This window comes from Sorex fumeus, unplaced genomic scaffold (assembly GCF_029834395.1).
Source record: "Sorex fumeus unplaced genomic scaffold, SorFum_2.1 ptg000051l, whole genome shotgun sequence".
NCBI classification, from domain to species: Eukaryota; Metazoa; Chordata; class Mammalia; order Eulipotyphla; family Soricidae; genus Sorex; species Sorex fumeus.
In genome coordinates this window covers 11,195,045-11,216,278 of record NW_026606108.1, presented here as the reverse complement: position 1 = coordinate 11,216,278, position 21,234 = coordinate 11,195,045, and the positions used below count along the sequence as shown (strand labels likewise).

General features: G+C 58.5%; 1 protein-coding gene across 2 annotated transcripts; it reads left to right on the top strand.

The window, feature by feature from the left end:
* Window positions 1-49: 49 nt before the first annotated feature.
* SLC6A7 (solute carrier family 6 member 7) lies at window positions 50-19,173 on the top strand. Of its 2 annotated transcripts, XM_056124623.1 has the most exons (15): window positions 51-290; window positions 5,623-5,806; window positions 7,143-7,274; window positions 7,371-7,596; window positions 9,165-9,303; window positions 10,918-11,052; window positions 11,610-11,713; window positions 11,808-11,932; window positions 12,411-12,523; window positions 13,205-13,336; window positions 13,584-13,683; window positions 13,780-13,880; window positions 14,210-14,377; window positions 18,021-18,232; window positions 18,968-19,173. In XM_056124623.1, exons 1-15 carry the CDS (start codon window positions 258-260, stop codon window positions 19,164-19,166), a joined length of 2,103 nt encoding a protein of 700 aa, XP_055980598.1. In that variant the 5' UTR covers window positions 51-257; the 3' UTR covers window positions 19,167-19,173. The 2 variants fall into 2 exon arrangements, with proteins under 2 accessions (XP_055980599.1, XP_055980598.1); XM_056124624.1 differs by lacking the exon at window positions 18,968-19,173 and having other exon boundaries at window positions 50-290; window positions 18,021-18,236.
* The last annotated feature ends 2,061 nt before the right edge of the window (window positions 19,174-21,234 follow it).

The following is a 21,234-nucleotide window of genomic DNA, read 5'->3' as shown; positions in this document are numbered from 1 at the left end:
GCGGGGGCGCACGCATCCCCCCTCCCCCCCGCGGTCCATCCCGCGCCGTCCGTCTGCGAGTCTCGGCGAGTCTCGGCGGGCGCAGCCGTGCAGCCCCTCCCCGCGCCCCGCTCCCGCAGCCCCGCCGAGACGGCAGCGCCCGCGCCCGCGCCCCCAGCCCGCAGCCGGGGCCAAGGCGCGGCCGCTTCTCCCCGCGCCTCGCTCGCTCTCGGCGCCCCGGCCAAGCCCGGAGACCAGCCGGGCGCCCGCCCTCCAGGATGAAGAAGCTCCAGGGCGCTCACCTCCGCAAGGTAGGGCGCACCTGAGGGAGGGCCGGGCGCGGCCCTGCCCTCCCCCTCCCCCAGCACCCATCCCCATCGCGGCGGGCGAGGCCGGGAGGGGGGAAACGAGGAGACCCAGCCCCTCTCAGGGTGCACAGAAACCGTGAGCAGATTGCAGGGAGGGGCGGGGTCTCGGGGAGCCCCCACCTCAGCCAGTCTCACCCCGCTCCCTGTCTGGGGGTCGCCATGTAGGGGTGAGGGACCAGGCCCAGGAACAGGTGTCCGTGGTCCCAGGAGGCACCCCTCCTCAGCGTGCCCGCTCCTTCCCCCCGAGGGGAGGCTGCCCGCGGGGGCGGGGGCACCGGATCTGGCCCACATCTTTACCCGTTGGTGCAGCCCCCAGGGGGCCAACAGAGGGGTCCTGGCTGCTGCGGGGTTGCCCTGGGAGCCAGCTTCCTTCCACCCCCTTCTCTGGCCAGGTAGCTGTAACACCCTCCCCCCAACACTCCCTGCTGGGACCCCAGCAAAGCCCTGAAGGGCAAAGACAGGGAAGGTGAGAGGAGGGGACCCAACACCATGGGGGTGGGGCAGAAGAGCTGGTCAGACCTGAGTGTGTGTGTGTGGGGGGGGGGGGGGGAAGAGCTCAGCTCTCCCACCAATGAGCTGGACCCCCAGCCTAGCTGGGTGGGAGGGATAACATTGGAGGCAGTCTCTGGCATGTGACTTCAGAGTACCCGGTCTGGCTAAGGAGTGGGGACCCTTGGGTGCAGTTTCTGTAGATGCCACCCACTCTGTGACTTCGGGCTGGGCTGGTCTGAGTGTGGGCACCAGAGCAGCCCTGCCACCCTGGGGGGCATTAGATCTCCTGAGCCCCCCCTCTCCCCCAAGCAGCGAGAGAGTTATAGCTATATGCTCAGGGATCACTCCTGATAATATTGGGGGACCCTATGCAATGCTGGGGTTTGAACCCTGGTCAGCCATGTGCAAGGCCAGCACCTTACCTGCGATACTCTCTCCCACCCCTAAAGAATTTGTAATTCACTGACCTGAGTGACTTTGGCGATCATTTATGAAGCTCTCAGGTGTCCAGGAACCTGCTCCCTGTTACCCTTCCTACCCTTCCTCCCCCCCACCTCCCCACTCTGGACCACACATTAGGGGTTTGCCTGGCTTTTTTGGTAAAGCCTTTGGTCATGTAATCTTCCAACAATTTAATGGGGGCATTGTCACCCCCACTAGATAGAACAGAAAATCAAGACATAGAGGGGTGCAGCCTCTTAGGACCAACATGGGGGACATGGGCCTGCCTGCCCTCCCTGGTTTGTCCAGTCCAGGCAGGGGAACTCACTGAGAGAGACACAGCCCCGGGCTCCTTCCTCCCCACCCCTCCCCATAGCTCTGTTTCAGTCTGTACAATGAGGAATTTGGACCCAGAAGCCTGGTCTTGCTCACCCTGGTGAAGGTTGAGGGCCTTACCATAGGACTCTGTCTCCCAGGTCCTTCCATTGGTTCCTAGGAGGGGGGTACAGATGGGGCCCATGATCCGGTGTGACTCCTGCTGGGGAAACTCCCCCAGGTTTCCAGCCCTGCCCTTCATCCTGTCCATGCCCACTTCCTGGGGCTCATCCAGTGAGGGGAGGGTTCTGGGAACCGCCTGGGGTTTAGATGAGCTCAGCTTTGGAGGACCCCAGTATCCTGACCTGGGGAGGAGCCGGCTGCCCTGTGATTGGGGGTGAGGGGACAGAAGAACTAGCAGCATCCTGCTCTGGGAACTCTTGTCACCATGGAAACAGAGGGACCTGCTCTGCCAGCAGAGAAAGGGCAGCCGCGTCTCTCCTCCGAGGGATCAGAGGAGCATCATTTCTGGGCCCTCCTGCCAGCTGGCACAAATGGGGCTGGGGTCGCAGAGTGACAGGGCTTTCAGGGGCCCACCTGGGTTTTTCCAGGGTACTGACGCTCACCCAGCTGGAGAAAGACCTGGGGGATGGGCTGAGAGGGCTGAGAGACGTGGGAACTGCTGTCCCCTCCTCTTCCCTCTGCACCCCTGCGATCACCACTCGGGACTGACATATAATCACTCCGAGCCTTGCAGCACAGTGATTTTGAAACCAGCTTTTTCATGCTCTTCGTCACAGTCACCATCATCCAATGTCGTGCCAGGCTGTCCCCCTCGTCACAACTCGGAAGTCAGCAGGATGCCCCCCTTGATTGTCACTGTCAGTGGGAGTCAGCCGACTGTCACCCATCCTGACCCGCCTATCCCGCCCCTTACTATGGACCCCCTTGTCCTCTGATTTGTTCTCTCTCATCTCCCTCCTGGCTCCATGCCCGGGCCCCGCACAGCCTCTCCTGCCATGGCGGAGGGTGGCATTAGAGAAAAGCCTGATCTAGCTGCTAAGTCCCTGTGTGAGAGTCTGGTCTGGTCCCCAATTGCTGCCAGTGTCCCCAGGGATATTTCTTCTTTATTTGTTTGTTTTAGGGCCACACCCAGCGGTGCTTAGAACTTACTGCTGGCTGTGCACTCAGGGATCATTCCTGGCAACCCTCAGGGGATCGACCATATGGGATGCCCAGGAACAAACCTGGGTTGGCCACTTGCAAGACAGGCACCTTACCTGCTGTACTCTCTCCAGCCCTTCCAGGGGCATTTCTTTCATGACCTTTTCCCCACAGCTACTGTAGATGGTCTAAGTTCACTGCAGCTGTTTGGGAGGGGAGGGAGGTTTGGGCCACACCTGACAGTGTTCAAGACTTCCTCCTGGCAGGGATTGGGGAACTGTATGTGGTGTCTGGGAACATGTGCAGAGCAAAGTTTACCCTTGCATTATCTCTCTAGCCCCCGACCTTTTCACTTATTTTGGGTTTGGGGTCAAATCTGGCAATGCTCAGGGCTTACTCCTGACTGCATTTAGGGAGCACTCCTGGCAGTTCTTAGGGGACTCTATGGGGTACCAAGGATAAAACTCAGGTTGGCTGCATGCAAGCCAAAATGCCATGCCCATGTACTGTCTCTCCCCCGCGGGCCCTTTTAAAGCTAGAACTGGAGAACATAGGCTGTTCCAAGTCCTTTTTGGAGAATGGTGGGCCCCGGTCCGTGAGAGTCCATCCTGCAGCAGAGACTGTTTGATTGTGTTAACCCAGTGTTCCTCAATCTTCTGAGTGGATCTTCATTTCCACTGACATGCAACAACACCCCACACAATGTGTTTTTGGGAACACTGGTACACCCGATGTGCACAGTATCCTCTGGGGTAACCGTGGCTCAGAGGACTCCTCGCTGGAGCGGCCCAGTGCTCTGAGCCAGCCAGGGACTCGAGTATCCATGTCCTGCTTCCCAGCCTGGGGTCTTGCTGATGGGGCACAGGGTCCTGCCTGAGTGTTGGGGCCTACTGTGTCTACACCACCAGGAGCTGGCATCTCAGGGATAGGCAGGATGGTGTGACTGCTCCTTCCCCAGTCCAGATTCTTTCCTGGAGTGACTTGCTGAGCTTGGCTCTGAGGTCCAGACAGTCCTGGTAGCTGTGGCTGCTGGCCAGGCCCTCCACCCAGACAACCGTGGACATGCCAACACACAGTCCTGGGGCCAGGCTCCTGAGGAGAGGAGGCCAGATGGAGCTCCCGGCCAGTTTCCCTCTGTGCCAGGGGCCACATCCATCAGGGCTCTTTTTGAGACCTGTCAGGGCTTCTGAGCTTCCTGCTGCCCAAGACCTAAGCCAGAGACCTTGTTGAATTGGAGTCTAAGCCTTCCCTCCTGAGGCCCATGGTCCCCCAGAGGCTCTCCTTTTGGTGTCATGACCCCACTCCCCTCCCTCCTGTTCCCGGGAAGCACCTTCCATCTGGCCTCCTCTCCTCTCGACATGCTCCACCTGTCTTTGCCCTTCTTAAAATGTGGCAGCAAGGCTGGAGCAATAGTACAGTGGGTAGGGCATTTGCTTTGCATGCGGCCAACCCGGGTTTGATTCCCAGCTTCCCATATGCTCCGCCAAGCATGGCCAGGAGTAATTTCTGTGTGCGAAGCCAGGAGTAACCCTTGTGCACCACCATGTGTGATCTTAAAAAAAAAAAAAAGCATGGCAGCAAGACAGCACGTGGAGGCTGAAGACGTGGGCTGGGGCAAGACAGAGGCCAGGCTGGGGTGCGAGCTCTCCCCTCTGCCTGCTCCCTCTGGGAGCCGCAGACTCACCATCATCGGAGCGAGTGCAGCAGCTCCTTTGCTCAGTTGGGTTGTTCTGAGAGTGAGTTGGACCTCTGAGCAGAGACTGTGCTCATCAGTCATCACCACTACCACCACTGCCATTATTATCTTATCATTGCCATCAAGACCATCCTTCCATTGGGCCTCTGTATGCACCAAACTAAGATCAAGGCAGATTGTTTTCTTTTTTTCGGGGTTGCAGGGGTCTCCCAAAAAATTCTCAAGGGCCTCCAGAAGCTGTCCTGGCAATTCTTCAACAAATAGGTTGGACATTTCAGTGGTTAGTGCTAGGACTCTGTGGTGGTGGGGACCAATCGGGCCAAACCCAGCTGTGCTCATTGGACCTGCAGGATTTAACCCTGGTGGGCTCAGGGGACCATGTGATGCCAGAGTTTGAACCAGGGCCCTGCGCATCTTAACTCCTGTTCTTTCTCCCTGACCCCCAAAGCAACTGTTCTTAGTGATGAGGCCCCTGCTGACCCTGTTAAATCGTTGCCCCCCCCCCAAGCCCCTGGCTATCTGCTGACCCTGTTACATTGTTGCCTCCCTAAATCCAGGCTATCTGCTGACCCTGTTACATTGTTGCCCCCCCACCCCTGGCCACCTGCTGACCTTGTTACATTGTTGACTCCCTAAACCCAGGCTATCTGCTCACCGTTACATTGTTGCCTCTGTAAACCCAGACTGTTGCCCCCCCCCAAAAAAACTCCAGGCTATCTGCTGACTGTTACATAGTTGCCCCCCAAGCCTCAGACTACCTTCTGACTCTGTTACATTGTTGCCCCCCAAACCCAGGCCACCTGCTGATTCTGTTACATTGTTGCCCCAAAACCCCAGGCTACCTGCTGACTTGTTACATTGTTACCCCCTAAACCCAGGCTATCTGCTGACCCTGTACATTGTTGCCTCCCTAAACCTAGACTACCTGCTGATTCTGTTACACTGTTGTCCCCCAAACCCAGGCTACCTGCTAATTCTGTTACATTGTTGCCCCCCAGGCCACACCCACATATGCTGCTGCTCACCAGGAGTGCTGTTAGTTTTTGAGCCCATACTCCACATCTCCCTGTCTCCCTTGTTCAATTTCCATTCTTGTTTGGCAGTAGCGGGTCATGGTTTCAACCAGGCTTCACTTTTCCCACTCACCTCTTTGTCTCTCCCTGGCAGCCGGTCACCCCAGACCTGCTGATGACACCCAGCGACCAGGGTGATGTGGACCTGGACGTGGACTTTGCTGCAGACCGGGGGAACTGGACAGGCAAACTGGACTTCCTGCTGTCATGCATCGGCTACTGCGTGGGTCTGGGTAATGTTTGGCGCTTCCCCTACCGCGCCTACACCAATGGAGGAGGTAGGTGTGGCACCCGGGTCTGCCCAAGGGGTGTCCAGGGCCTGGGCCAGTGCCCACTGAAGTCTTGAGACTTTGGCTGCTGGCCACTCCTGTGAGGACTTGGGCAATTCCTAGGACCCTAGGGCTGGAAGAGGGAGCTCACCCTCAGGGGCATCTGAAGGGGGGTACAGCCAGGCTCCTCCGCCCCTGTCCTCTCCTATGGAGACCCACAATGTTCTCGCCCCTAGATGGGCATTTCCTGGGCCCTGCCTTATTCCTGGCTCTTCACTCAGGAATCACTGCTGGCGGGCTCAGGAAACCACATGGAATGGGGGGATGGAGCCCAGGTTAGCCCTAGGCAAGCGGCCTCCCCACTGTACTATCGCTCCAGCCTCCTTCCTCCCTTCTTAGCCGGCCTCTGTGGCCCCAACTCTCCTGTGAATCTTGGTTTCTGGTCTCTCACCAGGTGGGCTGAACACTTACCTGGGCTGGACCCTCCATGCCCTGATGACAGCAGGGGTGAGAGTCAGGGACTCTTGTCTGGATAAGGACATGGAACCTGGTGGGATCAGGCTCCTTTCCCATGGTCACAGGGTGGCTGTGTCCACAGGCCACCCCAGAACCTCTTCTCCAGAGCCACCGTGTGCCCCTAGCTCCCCTCCATGTCTCCCGAGCTCACTACACACTAGGAATTCAGAAAGAAGCAGATGAAGCTGGGAAGACCCGCACTGGGGGGCTGGAGCTGGTTTCTGAATGGGCTTCCCTGCTCATGTTCCTCGGCTCCCCTCTCCCCACACCGCCCCCTGCACTAATCCTCTCTGTCCTGAGGAGGCTGTGTGCTGCCACTGTCTGCGTGAATCTGGATAGAATTGGGTGTGTGTGTGTGGGGGGGGGAATGTCAGGTCCCTCAGCAGCCTGGCTGGGACTTGTGAGCAAGTGGGGAGAAGGCAGAAGAATTATCTGGGCAGCAGACAGTGGGGAGAGCAAGAGAGAGACAGGTGAACTGGAGCCCTGTTCTGAAGGCCGTGCGTGTGCTGAGGGGGCAAGGAATTCACGTATTAATTCATTGGCTCCTTTATGCTTCACTCGGCAGCCAGTGCTGGTCTGGGTGTGAGGTGTGAGGCTATGTGTGTGTGTGTATGTGTGTGTGTGTGTGTATGTGTGTGTGTGTATGTGTCTGTGTGTCTGTGTGTGGAGGGGTGGGGGGCATGAGTGATCCGCATACCCCAGGCTTGGCCCTCAGGGGTTTCCTGGTATGAAAGAAGAGGAACCCCTCGCCAGGTTCCCTTCAGGTTGGGACGTCTGGGGGGCAGGTGTGGGGTCGCAGCCCTGCCCGTCCCGCTGTGCCTGCCCACAGGTGCTTTCCTCGTACCCTACTTCCTCATGCTGGCTATCTGCGGCATCCCTCTCTTCTTCCTGGAGCTCTCTCTGGGCCAGTTCTCCAGCCTGGGGCCGCTGGCTGTGTGGAAATTCAGCCCGCTCTTCAAAGGTGAGGCCTCAGCCCGTGACCCCCCCACTCCTTCCTGTGGCCTCCGGCAGAGTGGGGGGGGGTGTCCTCCAGAGGCCTGAGGCCCTCTCTCCCCAGGTGCCGGTGCGGCCATGCTGCTCATCGTAGGCCTGGTGGCTATCTACTACAACATGATCATCGCCTACGTCCTCTTCTACCTCTTCGCCTCCCTCACCAGTAACCTGCCTTGGGAGCACTGCGGCAACTGGTGGAACACGGACCTCTGCCGGGAGCACCGGGGCGGCAATGGGGCCCTGGCCCTCAACCTCAGCAGCACCGTCAGCCCCAGCGAGGAGTACTGGAGGTCAGGGCAGCAGGCCGCTGTGCAGGGGTCAGCGCAGGGGGTCGGGGCGGATGGACTTGGACTCTGACCTGAACAGCCGTGTGAGACCTTGAACTATTTATTAGGCTTCTTCTAAAAAAAATTTTTTTTGTTGTTGTTGATTGAGATGTTGTGGTTTACAATACTGTTGTTGTGTGTTTTTTTGTTTGTTTGTTTTTCTTTTGGGGTCACACCCAGCGATGCTCAGGGTTACTCCTGGCTCTGCACTCAGGAATGAGTCCTGGCAATGTTTGGGGGACCATATGGGATGCCGGGGATCAAACCTGGATTGGCCACATGGAAAGGCAAATGCCCTTCCCACTGTAGTATCACTCCGGCCCTCTAATACTGTTAATAAATGTTTCTCATGCATATACACCCCTCGCCAGTCTTCTCACCTCCCTCCCCCAAGGACTTTCCCTCTGAAAGCACCCTCAGCCCCATCTCATTATGTCTCTTTGGGCGCTGTGTTGCTACCTTGCTGTGTGTTTCCTATGAGAGAGATGGTTCTGTATCTATCCCTTTCCTTTCTGACTCACTTCACTCAGCATGATGTCCTCCAGTTCTGTGTGCTGTGAATTGCATGCTTTTGTTCTTCCTCAGAGTTGCGTCGTTCTTGATCCATTCATCTGGAGTTGGGTTTATGAGCTGTTCCCAGATCTTGTACTAAGTGCGGTAATGAACCTAGGTGTGTTCATCACATAATTTTATTTATTTTTGTTTGTTTGTTTTTGCTTTTTGGGTCACACCCAGTGATGCTCAGGGGTTACTCCTGGCTCTGCACTCAGGAGTTGTTCCTGAAGGTGCTTTGGAGGACCATATGGGATGCTGGGAATTAAGCCCTGGCCTGGCCACGTGCAAGGCAAATGCTCTACCCGCGATTTTCTCACTCTAGCCCCGTTCATTGCATAATTTTAAATTAATGCTGTTGGGTCTGGAGGATAGGTGCTAGTGAGTTATATTTTTGGGTCACATGGCAGTTCTAGTCCCAATTTTTGGAAGGATCTCTGTGTTGCTTTCCATTTAGGCTGACATCCCCCTGGCATTGGGGGTGAGAGGGCTCCTTTCCCATCACAGACCCACCAACACTGGCTGTTCCTGGGCCTTTTGATGATATGTTTGGCCTCTTCTTTGATGTGGGAGTGGTGGCGTGATTTCCAAAGGAAAGCAGCAGGCATGCCAATAAATGTTGCTGTGGCCTGGTTGGTAGTGAGTGCCCGAATCAGTGCTTCTGGTGCTCCTGGCACAGAGGAGCATGAAGACAGAGGACACGGGAGCTTGGGGGCCAGTCTCCTGGAAGCTCTGACCTCTCAGGCCTCTCTCCGCTCATTCACTATTTTATAAGCACTGACGCAGCACAGCTCTATGCATAGGGAGAGCCCTTTGTCTCTGTTGGCTAGGATAGCATAGGAAGAGTGAGGGACCCAGCAATGTGAGGGAGCACACAGCAAGCCCCAGCTCCACACAGATTCCGGGTACCAGCCTCAGGGCGGAGCTGAGTGCCACTGGGGTAGGCCCCACGCTCACTCAGACTCTGTCTCCCTCTGCAGCCGCTATGTCCTGCACATCCAAGGCAGCCGGGGCATCGGCAGCCCTGGTGAAATCCGCTGGAACCTCTGCCTCTGCCTGCTTCTCGCCTGGGTCATCGTGTTCCTCTGCATCCTCAAGGGAGTGAAGTCCTCGGGCAAGGTGATGATGCTGGGAGTGGAACACGGGGATGGCGGGGTGGGGTCTGAGCTGGGTGGTGGTCAGGGGTACAGAGTTTGGCTGGAGTGAGAAGGGGAAGACAAGAAGATTCAGGCATGGGGGGGGGGCCTGGAGAAGGAGGTGAGGGCAGGGACACACCGGCTAGGTTGGCTCACTAGACTCTAAAGGTCCCAAAAGAAGGATCCATTGTTATTTAAGATGGAATCTTTAGGGTCTGGAGAGATAGCACAGCGGGTAGGCTGTTTGCCTTGTATGCAGCGACCTGGGTCCGATTCCCAGCATTCCATATGGTCTCCTGAGCACTGCCAGGAGTAACTCTTGAGTGCAGAGCCAGGAGTAACCCCTGTGCATTGCTGGGTGTGACCCAAAAAGCAAAAAAAAAAAAAAAAGAAACTTTAAAAATTAGCCTGGGGCTGGAGAGATAGCACAGCAGGTAGAGCATTTGCCTTGCACGCGGCTAACCCAGGTTTGATTCCCGGCATCCCATGTGGTCCTCTGAGCACCACCAGGAGTAACTCCTGAGTGCAGAGCCAGGAATAACCCCTGTGCATCACTGGGTGTGACCCAAAAAGCAAAAAAAAAAAAAAAAAAAAAAAAAAAGGAATCTAAAAATGAGCCTGCCACTCTAAAGAGGCCAAAGCAAGTGTGTTGAATGCTTGGAGGGTAACTATCGTCAGACCCTTTCAGCCAGTGTCCATGCGCAGTGGGGAAGTGAGGAGGGTGGGCTTCAGGCCCAGCTCGGTCAAGGGGATTTGTTGGTTTATCAGGATGTGGTTTTCTTGGTCTTCCAGCAGCTCTTTTCCCAGTGTTGGCTCCTTCCAGGCTTCATGCTTCATGGAGGTTGCCGCTAGCCACTGCAGGTGCTCCTGCTTAGAGAAGGATCTTAACTTTCCCCAGTTTGCAGACATTCTAGAACGGAGTCTGCCTAGTGGCCTAGAAGGTGGAGAGCACCCTGGGCTGGGCCTGTCCTCTGCAGGGCGTCACTGCAGAGCGGGGGCAACCAGAGCCATGGGTGCACGTTTCAGTCACCCAGAGGCTCGGCAAGGACTAGGAAACCTGCAGGACTTCTCTCCTCACTCATGAATTAGAGTGTGTCCCTCTGCAGAGAAGCATCTGTGTGGAAAGACTAGAGAGACGGGGCGGAAGCAGCTAGATGGTGAGGAGAAGGGCCGGAGAGAGAGCATAGAGGGGAGGGCGTGTGCCTTTCACATGGCCGACCCAGGTTTGGTTCTCGGCATTGCATATGGTCCCCAAGCACCACCAGGAGTCTTTCCTGAGTGCAAAGCCAGGAGTAACCCCCGAGCATTGCCAGGTGTGGCCCCCCAAAAAAACAAACAAGCAAGCAAAAAGAAGGCAAGAAGAGGTGGTGATGAAGGGGACAGGGAGAGCTCGGGTGGTGGCAGGACGTTTGCACAGAGGGAAGCAGGCAAGACCTTCCAGACATCCACGGTCACTCAAGGTGGGTTTGCAGGGCAGGCAGGGGGCACCTGGAACATGGGAGAACCCTCAGGGGAGCTGCAGAGTGGGGTGGGGTGGGGCTCTGGTGAGTGGCATGGAGTGCGAGGGGTGACGGCCCTCTATGCGCCCCCACCGCAGGTGGTGTATTTCACGGCCACATTCCCCTACCTCATCCTGCTCATGCTGCTGGTTCGCGGGGTCACGCTCCCGGGGGCCTGGAAGGGCATCCAGTTCTATCTCACCCCCCAGTTCCACCACCTCCTGTCTTCCAAGGTGAGGCGGGCACAGGGAGGGCAGGCAGACTGGGGATCGCCCCCAAGCTCACCCTAGTACCCAGCACTATGCAGAGCCAGGGAAGCAGACACAGCTCTCCTTCCTGGGGAGGGAAGAAGCAGAGCCCCTAAGGGCCCAGCAGGAGCTTAAGGTCACACAGCAGGGAGATCCGGGATGGGGGGTGGGGGGTTTGGGGGGAGTCCAGGTAGGTCTGTCTCAACCCCTGAGGGCCCCAGTAACCACAGGGGTGCTGGCATGGCCACAGTCGTTTAACCCCTCCCTGGCAGAACATGCTTTCCCCATCACTTTCCATATTAGTGATTAGTGATTAGTGATTAGTGAAGGGGGCAGGCTGGACACCTGGCTTGTGAAGGCTACATAGCGGGGGTCCCAGGCCCCCCAAATTTGGGGAGGAGGGCGAGAGCTCCCATGGGCTCCCCATCGACATGAACCCATGGGTGGTATGTGAGGTGCTGGCTCCTTCAGAACTGGGCCCAGTTCAGCGATCACTCAGGTTCTGGAGGGCTGGAGCTTGTGACCAAGCCCCCTGCCCCTAGGTGTGGATTGAAGCTGCTCTTCAGATATTCTACTCCCTGGGTGTGGGCTTCGGGGGGCTCCTCACCTTTGCCTCCTACAACACGTTTCACCAGAACATCTACCGGTGAGCACAGCCTTCAGACGGGGGCGGTGGGGGGAGAGGGAGGGAGTGTCGGGTGCAAGGGGCCTCACCTGGCCTGTGCGCCTACCTGCCGCAGAGACACTTTCATCGTCACCCTGGGCAACGCCATCACCAGCATCCTGGCGGGCTTCGCCATCTTCTCCGTGCTGGGCTACATGTCCCAGGAGCTGGACGTGCCTGTGGACCAAGTGGCCAAAGCAGGTGTGCAGGGTGCTGGGTACCCAGGGGTGAGGGCTGGTCAGCGAGCCAGTGAGGGCCCGGGTTGTCCACATGTGCAGGTCGTGCTTCTGTGCACGCTTCTCTCTTCTCTGACCCCTCGCTCGTGAGTCGCCACATCTGCGTGGCTTCCTGTTTGTCCGAGAGCCCCGTCCCTAGCAGATGTGCAGGCAGGGTTCTTGCATGTAACGGCTGGAGTGATACTTTTGTAGCACCGTATTCAAGTGCAGACTGTCCTGGGCCTTGTATTGGTGTGTGAGCATGTGACTCGTGTCTTAGGAGCATGAGTCAAGAGAGGAGAGTGTGCTGTCGGGCCCCTCTGAGTTTGCCTAAACCTGTGTGCCTGAGGGGCACCAGTGTGTGTGTGTGTGTGTGTGTGTGTGTGTGTGTGTGTGCATGTGTGTGTATGGGGGGGGTGCATGTGTGCATGCCTGGCTGCTGACACCGTGTGCCCTGGGGGCAGGCCCTGGCCTGGCCTTTGTTGTGTACCCACAGGCCATGACCATGCTGCCACTGGCCCCTTTCTGGTCCTTCCTCTTCTTCTTCATGCTGCTGACCCTCGGCTTGGACAGCCAGGTGGGCCTCGTCCGCACTGCTGTGGGGGTGTGGGGGTGAGGCATGCGTGTCTGTGCATGTGTGTGCGTGCTGTGTGAGATGTGGGACCGTGTGCGTGTGTGTGCGCATTATGTATGTTTATGCATGTATGTGTGTGTGCTGTGTGAGATCTGGGACTGTGTGTGTGTGTGTGTGCGCGCGTGTGTATATATGTACTTTGCGAGATGTGGGACTGTGTGTCTGTGCACGTGTGTCTGTGTCTATGCATGTGTGTGGACTGTGTGCATGTGTGTGTGTGTGTGTGTGTAATGTGTGAGATGTGGGACAGTGTGTCTGTGTGTGTGTGCTGTGTGAGATGTGGTACTGAGTGTCTATGCATGCATGTATGTGTATGTGTGTGCTGCGTGAGATGAGGGACTGGTGTGTCTGTGTGTGTGTGTGTGTGTGTGTGTGTGTGTGCATGCTGTGTGAGATGTGGCACTGCCTGTCTGTGTGTGCGTGTATGTGTGTGTGCTGTGTGAGATATGGGACTGGGTGTCTGTGTGCATGTGCGCGCGCGCTTGTGTGTACTGTGTGAGATGTGGTACTGTGTGTCTGTGCATGCGTGCGTGCGTGCGTGTGTGTGTGTGTGTGTGTGTGCTGTGTGTCAATGCATGGAGCAGGACTCCGTCACATCGTTCCCTCCCATCCCCACCCCACCAGTTTGCCTTTCTGGAGACCATCGTGACAGCTGTGACAGACGAATTCCCCTATTACCTGCGGCCCAAGAAGGCTGTGTTCTCGGGGCTCATCTGCGTGTCCATGTACCTGATGGGGCTGGTCCTCACCACTGATGTGAGTGGCGCTCTGGACGGCAGGGCAGGAGATGCCTGCTGTGGGGGTCTGCAGCCAGGGTGACTCCAGGCCTGGCCTCTCCCCCCAGACCCTCACCCTAGTCCTGGCTTTTGAGTCCCCGAGGCCCGTGCCCTTGCTGAGTGACCTCCCCAGGGCCTACTGTCCCTCCCACCCAGGGGTCACCCCATCTGGAGGTTGGGGGGATGCTGCTGAGATGCCCGGGGCCCAGCTCTGTGTCTCATACCAGGGGGGCATGTACTGGCTCGTGCTTCTGGATGACTACAGCGCCAGCTTTGGGCTCATGGTGGTGGTGATCACCACATGCCTTGCGGTCACCCGAGTGTATGGTGAGCCGGGCTCCGGAGTGGGAGGGTCCTGGGAGGTCCTGCCCTGGGTCCCCGCCCACCCGGGAGCTCCGTGTGGCCCTTCTCCCTCCCACACAGGCATCCAGAGGTTCTGCAGGGACATCCACATGATGCTGGGCTTCAAACCGGGCCTCTACTTCAGGGCCTGCTGGCTGTTCCTGTCGCCGGCCACGCTCCTGGTAACGGCAGGCAGGGCCTGGGGGTGGGGCACAAGTCAGGACCTGCTCTCCCAGTCCCGAGACACCCCGCGGGTTTGTCGACCCTGCATCTGGTTGCACTGCTGACCAATCAGGGTGGGGGTGGGGGACATTCCCCAGTTTGCTCTGCCCAGCGCTTGGCACGGCTCCAAAGATCCTGTCTCGGGAGTCCACCAGGTGCTTTTGAAGCAAGTCTGTCCCCTACCTCGAGGTGGGGTCCTCGGGGAGCAGGGCCCGTGCCAGGCGCTGGAGTGGCAGGTTCTGGGCAGGGTGCAGAGCCCCCCCGTGAGTGTGGGAGCCCCTGCCCGCAGGCTCTGCTGGTGTACAGCATCGTCAAGTACCAGCCGTCCGAGTACGGCAACTACCGCTTCCCCGCCTGGGCCGAGCTGCTGGGCATCCTCATGGGGCTGCTGTCCTGCCTCATGATCCCGGCCGGCATGCTGGTGGCTGTGCTGCGAGAGGAGGGCTCGCTCTGGGAGGTGAGTCTGCCCGTCCGTCCGTCCGTCTGTCTGTCTGTCCTGCCTCATGACCCCGGCCGGCATGCTGGTGGCTGTGCTGAGAGGAGGGCTCGCTCGGGGAGGTGAGTCCATCCATCTGTCTCTTGTCTGTCTGTCTGTCTGTCTGTCCTGTCCCCTCTCCCCCCACCAGGGCTCTCCCACCCCACCAGATCCTCACTCAGGCCCTGCAGCCGTTTTTGCAGCCCGTCCCCCGAGCTCCACGTGGGCTCAGGCCTGCATGGGGGTGAGGCGGGGGTGCCCGAGTCTGTCCTGTGGGATGGACTCTATCCTCCCTCCTTCTGGCTGGGGAGGGACACCCTCTGAGGACATCAACACTGGCCAGTGTCCACAAGTCTTGGAGACACTTGAGTGGACAAGGGAGGGAGCTGGGCCAGGGCCAGACCTAACCCCAGCACCCGCGCCCTGACCAGAAGTCGGTGGGAGTCAGTGAGCTGGAGAGGGTGGGGTGACAATGTGAGCTCTGGCCAGAGGGACACACTGGCACCCGAGCGCAAGCCCACAGAGACCCTGGCTCGCTCTGGGCCTCAGGGACCCCCACAGTGAGGGGTGCTAAGTGAGCCTGGCCTGCAGGAGAGACTGAGCACCCCTACCCCCCCCACACACGCCTATACAGTCCCACACTCAACATACCCCGCATACTCCCATATACCCCTAACACCCCTGAAGTCCCAGTGTACCCTCATATCCCTTCACAGCTTCCCACCTGGAATACACCCCTACTGTCCCCACACACACCTCTGAACACCCCCTCACAGCCCAATATATACCCACACACCCCCAACATGACATCTTATTATCTAGTTCTTCCTCTGGAGAACCTGGCAGGCTACCAAAAGTATCCTGCCCGCATGGCAGAGTCTGGCAAACTCCCTGTGGCATATTCAATATGCCAAAAACCGGTAACAATGAGGGATCTCATTCCCTGACCCTGAAAGAGCCTCGAATGTGGCACTTTCTAAAATCTTGGGGCTGGGACAAAGGAGACGTTACTGGTGCCTGCTCGAGGAAATCAATGAAAACAGGATGACAGTGAGACAGTGATACCCCCAACATGCACCCCTATACTCCCAACACACCCTACACCTCGCACGGAACCGCACCTCCCGTCAGCCCACAGACTTCATGCTTCTCATGCACCCCCACCCCAACAGGCCCTCGGAGCTCCTGTGACCCTCTAGCCCTGGTGGTCACTCCTCAGAGGCATGGTGGCCCACGAAACCTCTGAGAGCTGACACTGGCATGTGTATAGAGTCACACTCTGAGAACCCCATACCCCGCCTCCAGCCTGCCCCGACCTGACCCCTACAGTCTGCTCTCTTCCTGCCTGCAAGTCCGTCCCTGCGCCCCTGAGGCTTCCCTGTCTGTCTGTCCCCGTCTGCTGTTTGACACGCAGCCCCTTCCTGTCTCTGCACCTCCTCCTCTCCCCTCCCCCATCTATTTCACGAGAGCAGGAGAGGGGGCTGCTGAGTGGGGGGTCGCATCCCCAGAAGCTCATTTTCGGCTTCGTTCGGCCTCCCCTTCCCCTTGGGCTGTGTTTCTGGGCACGGGGAGCATCAGGGGGTAGCCATGGGGGTCCTGGGTCCACCTGCTGCTCTGCTACGCAGTGAAGCCCCCTCTCTGCCCAGCAGCTCTTCATGGGCTGGATGAGGAGAGCAGCCTGGCCACGGGGAGGGAAGCGCTGTCTGGGGAGGGGCAGATGGACTGTGCGAGGCCTTGAGCTGTCAGGGTGGGGCAGGGCACAGCTGGCAGCAACCCGAGCTGAGGCAGGGTCCTCAGTGCCCTCAGGGAGTGCCGCCCTGTCTGCAGTCCTGGTTCTGAGGACAGAGGTGGCAGAGCTCTGGCACCTGCTGTCAGCGACCTGCAGGTGAGAAACCCCTTCCCGGGGTTACTGTACCGGAAACCAACCCCAGTCCATGCTCTTTTTCTTTAAATTTTTTATTTTATTTTGGGGGACCACACCTGGCAATGCTCAGGGGTTACTCCTGGCTCTGCACTCAGGAATCACCCCAGTTGGTGCTTGGGGACTATATGGGATGCTGGGGATCGAACCCAGGTCAGCCACATGCAAGGCAATTGCCCTCCCCTCTGTTTTGTTGTTGTGGTTGTTTTTTTTTTGCTTTTTGGGTCACACCCAGCATTGCACAGGGGTTATTCCTGGCTCATGCACTCAGGAATTAACTCCTGGCGGTGCTCAGGGGACCATATGAGATACTGGGAATTGAACCTGGGTCAGCCACGTGCAAGGCAAATGCCCCACTTGCTGTACCATTGCTCCATCCCCAAATGCCCTCCCCTCTGGCCTATCGCTCCGGACCCCAGTCCTTGCTCTTGGGCCTGGATGTTAACAGAGGAAATGGCGAGAGGCAGACCCAGGCAGGGTGTGCAGACCCAGGCAGGGTGTGCTGTGCAGAGCCAAGCAGAAGCAGAGAAAGAGCTGATGAGGCCAGGCTTTGGTCAGGCTTTCTGAGATGGTGACAGAGACCTGACCTGAGGGACGGGGTGACCTGGAGAGAGTTGGGAGGCAAAGGGACACAGTGGGGGGGCGGTGTGAGGAGAGTGGCAGGATTCAGGCCACTGAGCAGAGCTGGAGCAGGGATCCGGGTGGCTGCAGTGAGCATGGCAGGGCTCGTGGCAGAGGCGCTGAGCAGGCATTCTCAGGCTCCGGGAGTATCCGAGCTCTGTGTTCCTGGGCTTCAGGCCCTGCAGAGGCCCTCCCAGAATCTGCACCCCAAGGTGCCACCTAAGGTGGCTGAGTCATGTTGCGGGTGGGAGAAGAGGGGGCAGGGCAGGGTCTTGAGAATGTGCTTGAAGAAGGAAGTGCTCTCGGGCTGCCAGGCTGCACCCCCCACTTGAGCCAGCTCCCTCCTCCATGGAGACTGAGGCAGAGACCAGCCAGGGAGCAGCCAAGCTGTGTCCCTCTCCCTGGGGAGACCCTGTGCCTCTGTGCTCAGCGTGGGGGATGAGGCCCAGAGTAGGGCCTCAGAAGCTCAGAGGCGGGAGCACTTCTGATGGGCCTTGCCTGTCCTCAGCACCTGTCCTCAGCAGAGAAGGAACAGCAGCTAATCTGTGCCCCAAATACCTCCAAGCGTGTGGCAGCAGGATGGTCTCTGAGGGTGGGAGGCAGCGCCCTGAGGATACTAGCACCATCCCCAGGGTGTGTCCCAGGATTAATCCCGGGAGCACGGGAAGGCCTGTTGGGCTGGGGAGCACTCCCAGGAGGTCTATGGGCTTGGGGAGCACTCCTGGAAGGTCCCTGGGGTGGGAATCACTCCCAGAAGGTCTATGGGGGTGAGGAGCACTCCTGGAAGATATATGAAGTGGGGAGCACTCCCGTAAGATCTGTGGGGGTGGGAAGCACTCTTGGAAGGTCTATGGGGGTAGGGAGCACTACCGGAAGGTCTTTGGGGTGGGAATCACTCCTGGAAGGTCTTTGGGGGTGGGGAGCACTCCTGGAAGGTCTATGAGGGTGGGAGCACTCCTAGAAGGCCTGTGGGGAGGCAGGGAGCACTCCTGGAAGGAGTCTTGGACTGGAGAGCACCCCCAGAAGGCCTGTGGGGAGGCAGGGAGCACTCTCAGAGCTTCAGCCCGCCTTGCTGTGCTGCAGCGACTCCAGCAGGCCAGCCGGCCGGCCATGGACTGGGGCCCGTCGCTGGAGGAGAACCGCACGGGCATGTACGTGGCCACGCTGGCCGGGAGCCAGTCGCCCAAGCCGCTGATGGTGCACATGCGCAAGTATGGGGGCATCACCAGCTTCGAGAACACCGCCATCGAGGTGGACCGCGAGATGGCCGAGGAGGAGGAGGAGGAGTCTATGATGTGAGGCGGGAGGCAGGTGGACGGGGCAGCACGGCGGGGCGGGGGGTGCCGTGGTGATGGTTACCCCTCCTGCCTCTCCTCCACTCACCACCCCCACCCAGGCCCCTCCAAACTGCCTCTGGGACCACCTTTGACCTCTGCTGAGGGCCCAGCCCCTCTTTTTTCTGGGGGTGCCTGCCCTCACCCAGCCAGTACACAGTGGGGGGTGGAGGTGCACAGGGCAACCTGAGGCCCTCAGAGGGAGGGTTCAGAGTTGGGTGTGTCACGTGGGGGTCTCCAGCAGGAGGGGCCCAGGGCCTAGGAGGAGGGGCAGATGGGGCAAGGGAAGGGCAGCAGGTGGGCGATCTTGGCGGGCGGGCAGAGACAACCAAAGTGCAGATTGTGTCTCACCCGCAGCCCACCCCAGCTGGGCAGCAGCCATGGTGGGCATGTGCAGGGTTGGTTGGGCACATGGGGCTCTGCATGGTTTGGTTGTGTTTTTAGCTAGAATATTGGGGGTTGGGGCAGGACTCCTGTGGAGGAGGGGAGGGCATGGGGTGACTGGGCTGGGGGTGGGGTGGGAGGGGAACTTGCACTCCTAGAAGGGTCCACAGCTGCCCTCTATGGACCTTGGGTTGTGGGGCTGGGGAGTGCCGACCCCGAACTGTGGGGATGCTCTGAGGGGGGTATGGTCAGGCTGCAGGTCCCTTCTCTTCCCTTCTCCCTTGCCCTGGTGGCCCTTGCTGTCTCCTCCAGCTCCAGGTACTGCCAGGACATTGGCGTCAGCTGTGGACGGCCCCGGGTGCGGAGAGAGTCGGAGGGGGCCCGTGCATGTGGCTCTCTGCTCCGGGATGCGTCCTCGGCCCCATGGAGGGCAGCGGCACCTCGGCCTGAGAGGGGCAGCCCCGGGGCCCCCACTGCCCCGAGAGATGGGTTAGGGAGGGATAATGCCTGAGCCGTCCCCTGCACACCGTGTGGGTTTCTGTCCCCATTCTGCTGTGTCCCCAGCCCACCCATGTCCTTTTTGGCTCCTTGTTAATAAACACCAGTGATGTTGCCCTCTGGACATCTCGCCATCCGCTCCTGCTGGGCTGGGGCCTGGGGTGCTAGGAGGGGCAGGGCACTCAGGGATGGGGAGCGAGGGGTGAGGAAGAAGCCCCTCAGAGACCCTCAGGCCTCCACTCTATGAACTCAGCAAGGCATGAGCCTTGTGCCAGTGGCCCAGTGGGGGCTGGTGGAAGGGAACATGCCAGGCACAGGCACCTCCTTTCCTCGGGGGCCCTCCTTCCCTCCCAGGCTGCCCCCAGGGAGCAGGAAGACCAGGTCTGGGGCACCTGAAGGCCCCAGAGGGGAGAGCAGAGTGGGAGGAAGGGGCTGTGTGTTTGGAACATGGGTAAATATTCCCTTGCCTTAGCCAGCTCCCATCCCTGTCACTGTGAGACCCAGAGGGGCAGGGATGGGTATGCTCATTGGCAGAGGATGCAAGGGCGGCCCTGACAGTCTGGGGTGCTTGTCCTCCAGGGACAGGCTTAGGAGACCCTTCAGGGTGCCTCTGGTCTGGAGATCGTGACCCCTCGCAGACCGTTCCCACTGTGGGGCCAGAACCCTGCGTGGTCCACTCGACTGCACATGCTCCCGGGGGTCTGCACCCCCTCCCTCCCTCCTACAGCTCTGTCCCTTCCCACTTGCTCCCTTCCCCGGCCTCAGTCTCCCTAGTACTGAGACAGCAGTGAGCTCCCCAGAAAGGGTCATCAGCCCTGTGTGAGGTGGGGGGCCAGCAGGGACTCTAGAGTGTTCTATAAGTTTCCATGTCCAGTGCCGCAGGCCAGGCAGGGAGTCCCAAAGCAAAGCTGAGGGGAGGAGTGGGAGGAACCAAATCCAGCAGAAGCTGCAGGAAAAAGAGGGGAAACTGATGAGCGAGAGGAAATGTGTGGAGGAGCAAGGAGGGGCCCCTCAGAAGCATAGCTGCAGAGAGAAGAGGTGGGACTTGTGAGGAGAGGAGGTGTGTGCATGTGTGTGTGTGTGTGTGTGTGTGTGTGTGTGTGTGTGTGGGAGGAGAGGGGGCTGCGGCAGGGAGATGCCCCTTGGAAGCGTAGCTCCAAGTATTCTGACTTTTTTGGGTTGTTTTTGTTTGGGGACCACACCCGGTGGTGCTCAGGGCTTACTCCTGGCTTTGTGCTCAGGAATCACTTTTGGCCAGCTCGGGGCACCATATGGGGTTCCAGGATCAAACCCAGGTCAGACACTGTAGCACTGTAGCACTGTCCTCCTGTTGTTCATCGATTTGTTCGAGCGGGCACCAGTAACGTCTCACAACAAATCGTGAGACTTGTTGTTACTGCTTTTGGCATATCGAATACATCATGGGGAGTTTGCCAGGCTTTGCCGTGCGGGCAGGATACACTCAGTAACTTGCCGGGATCTCCAAGAGGGGCGGAGGAATGGAACCTGGGTCCACCATGTGCGAGGCAAACGCCCTACCCACTGTGCTATCACTCAAGCCCAGGTCAGACACATGCATGAAAAATGCCCTACCAGAGTTCTCTGACCCATCCTGACTTTTAAGAGAAGTCGAAACTCTATACTTTTTTATTTTCAATGAGGTAAAGGTAAAGGCCCTCCCGTTGATCGTCGATTTGCTCGAGCGGGCCCAGTAACGTCTCCATTGGAGACTTTTGTTGTTACTGTGTCTGGCATATCGAATACTCTCAGTAGCTTGCCGGGCTCTCCGAGAGGGGCGGAGGAATCGAACTCGGGTCGGCCATGTTGGCCGCTTGTAAGGCGAACGCCCTACCCGCTGTGCTATCGCTCCTACTTCCCACAGCGGGTCTTCAATGAGGTAAAGAAATTTATTTAGAGAAATGCGAGGGGGGAGAAAGAGAGAGAGAGAGAGAGAGAAAACTGTTCAAGAGAAAGCACAGACTTATCTAGACTATTAGTGTCCCAGGTGGTGGTGCTGGTATTGTCCACAGAGGAGAAAGCTGAAACGCTAGGTGCTAAAGAGAAACTTTCCAGTTTTTTTT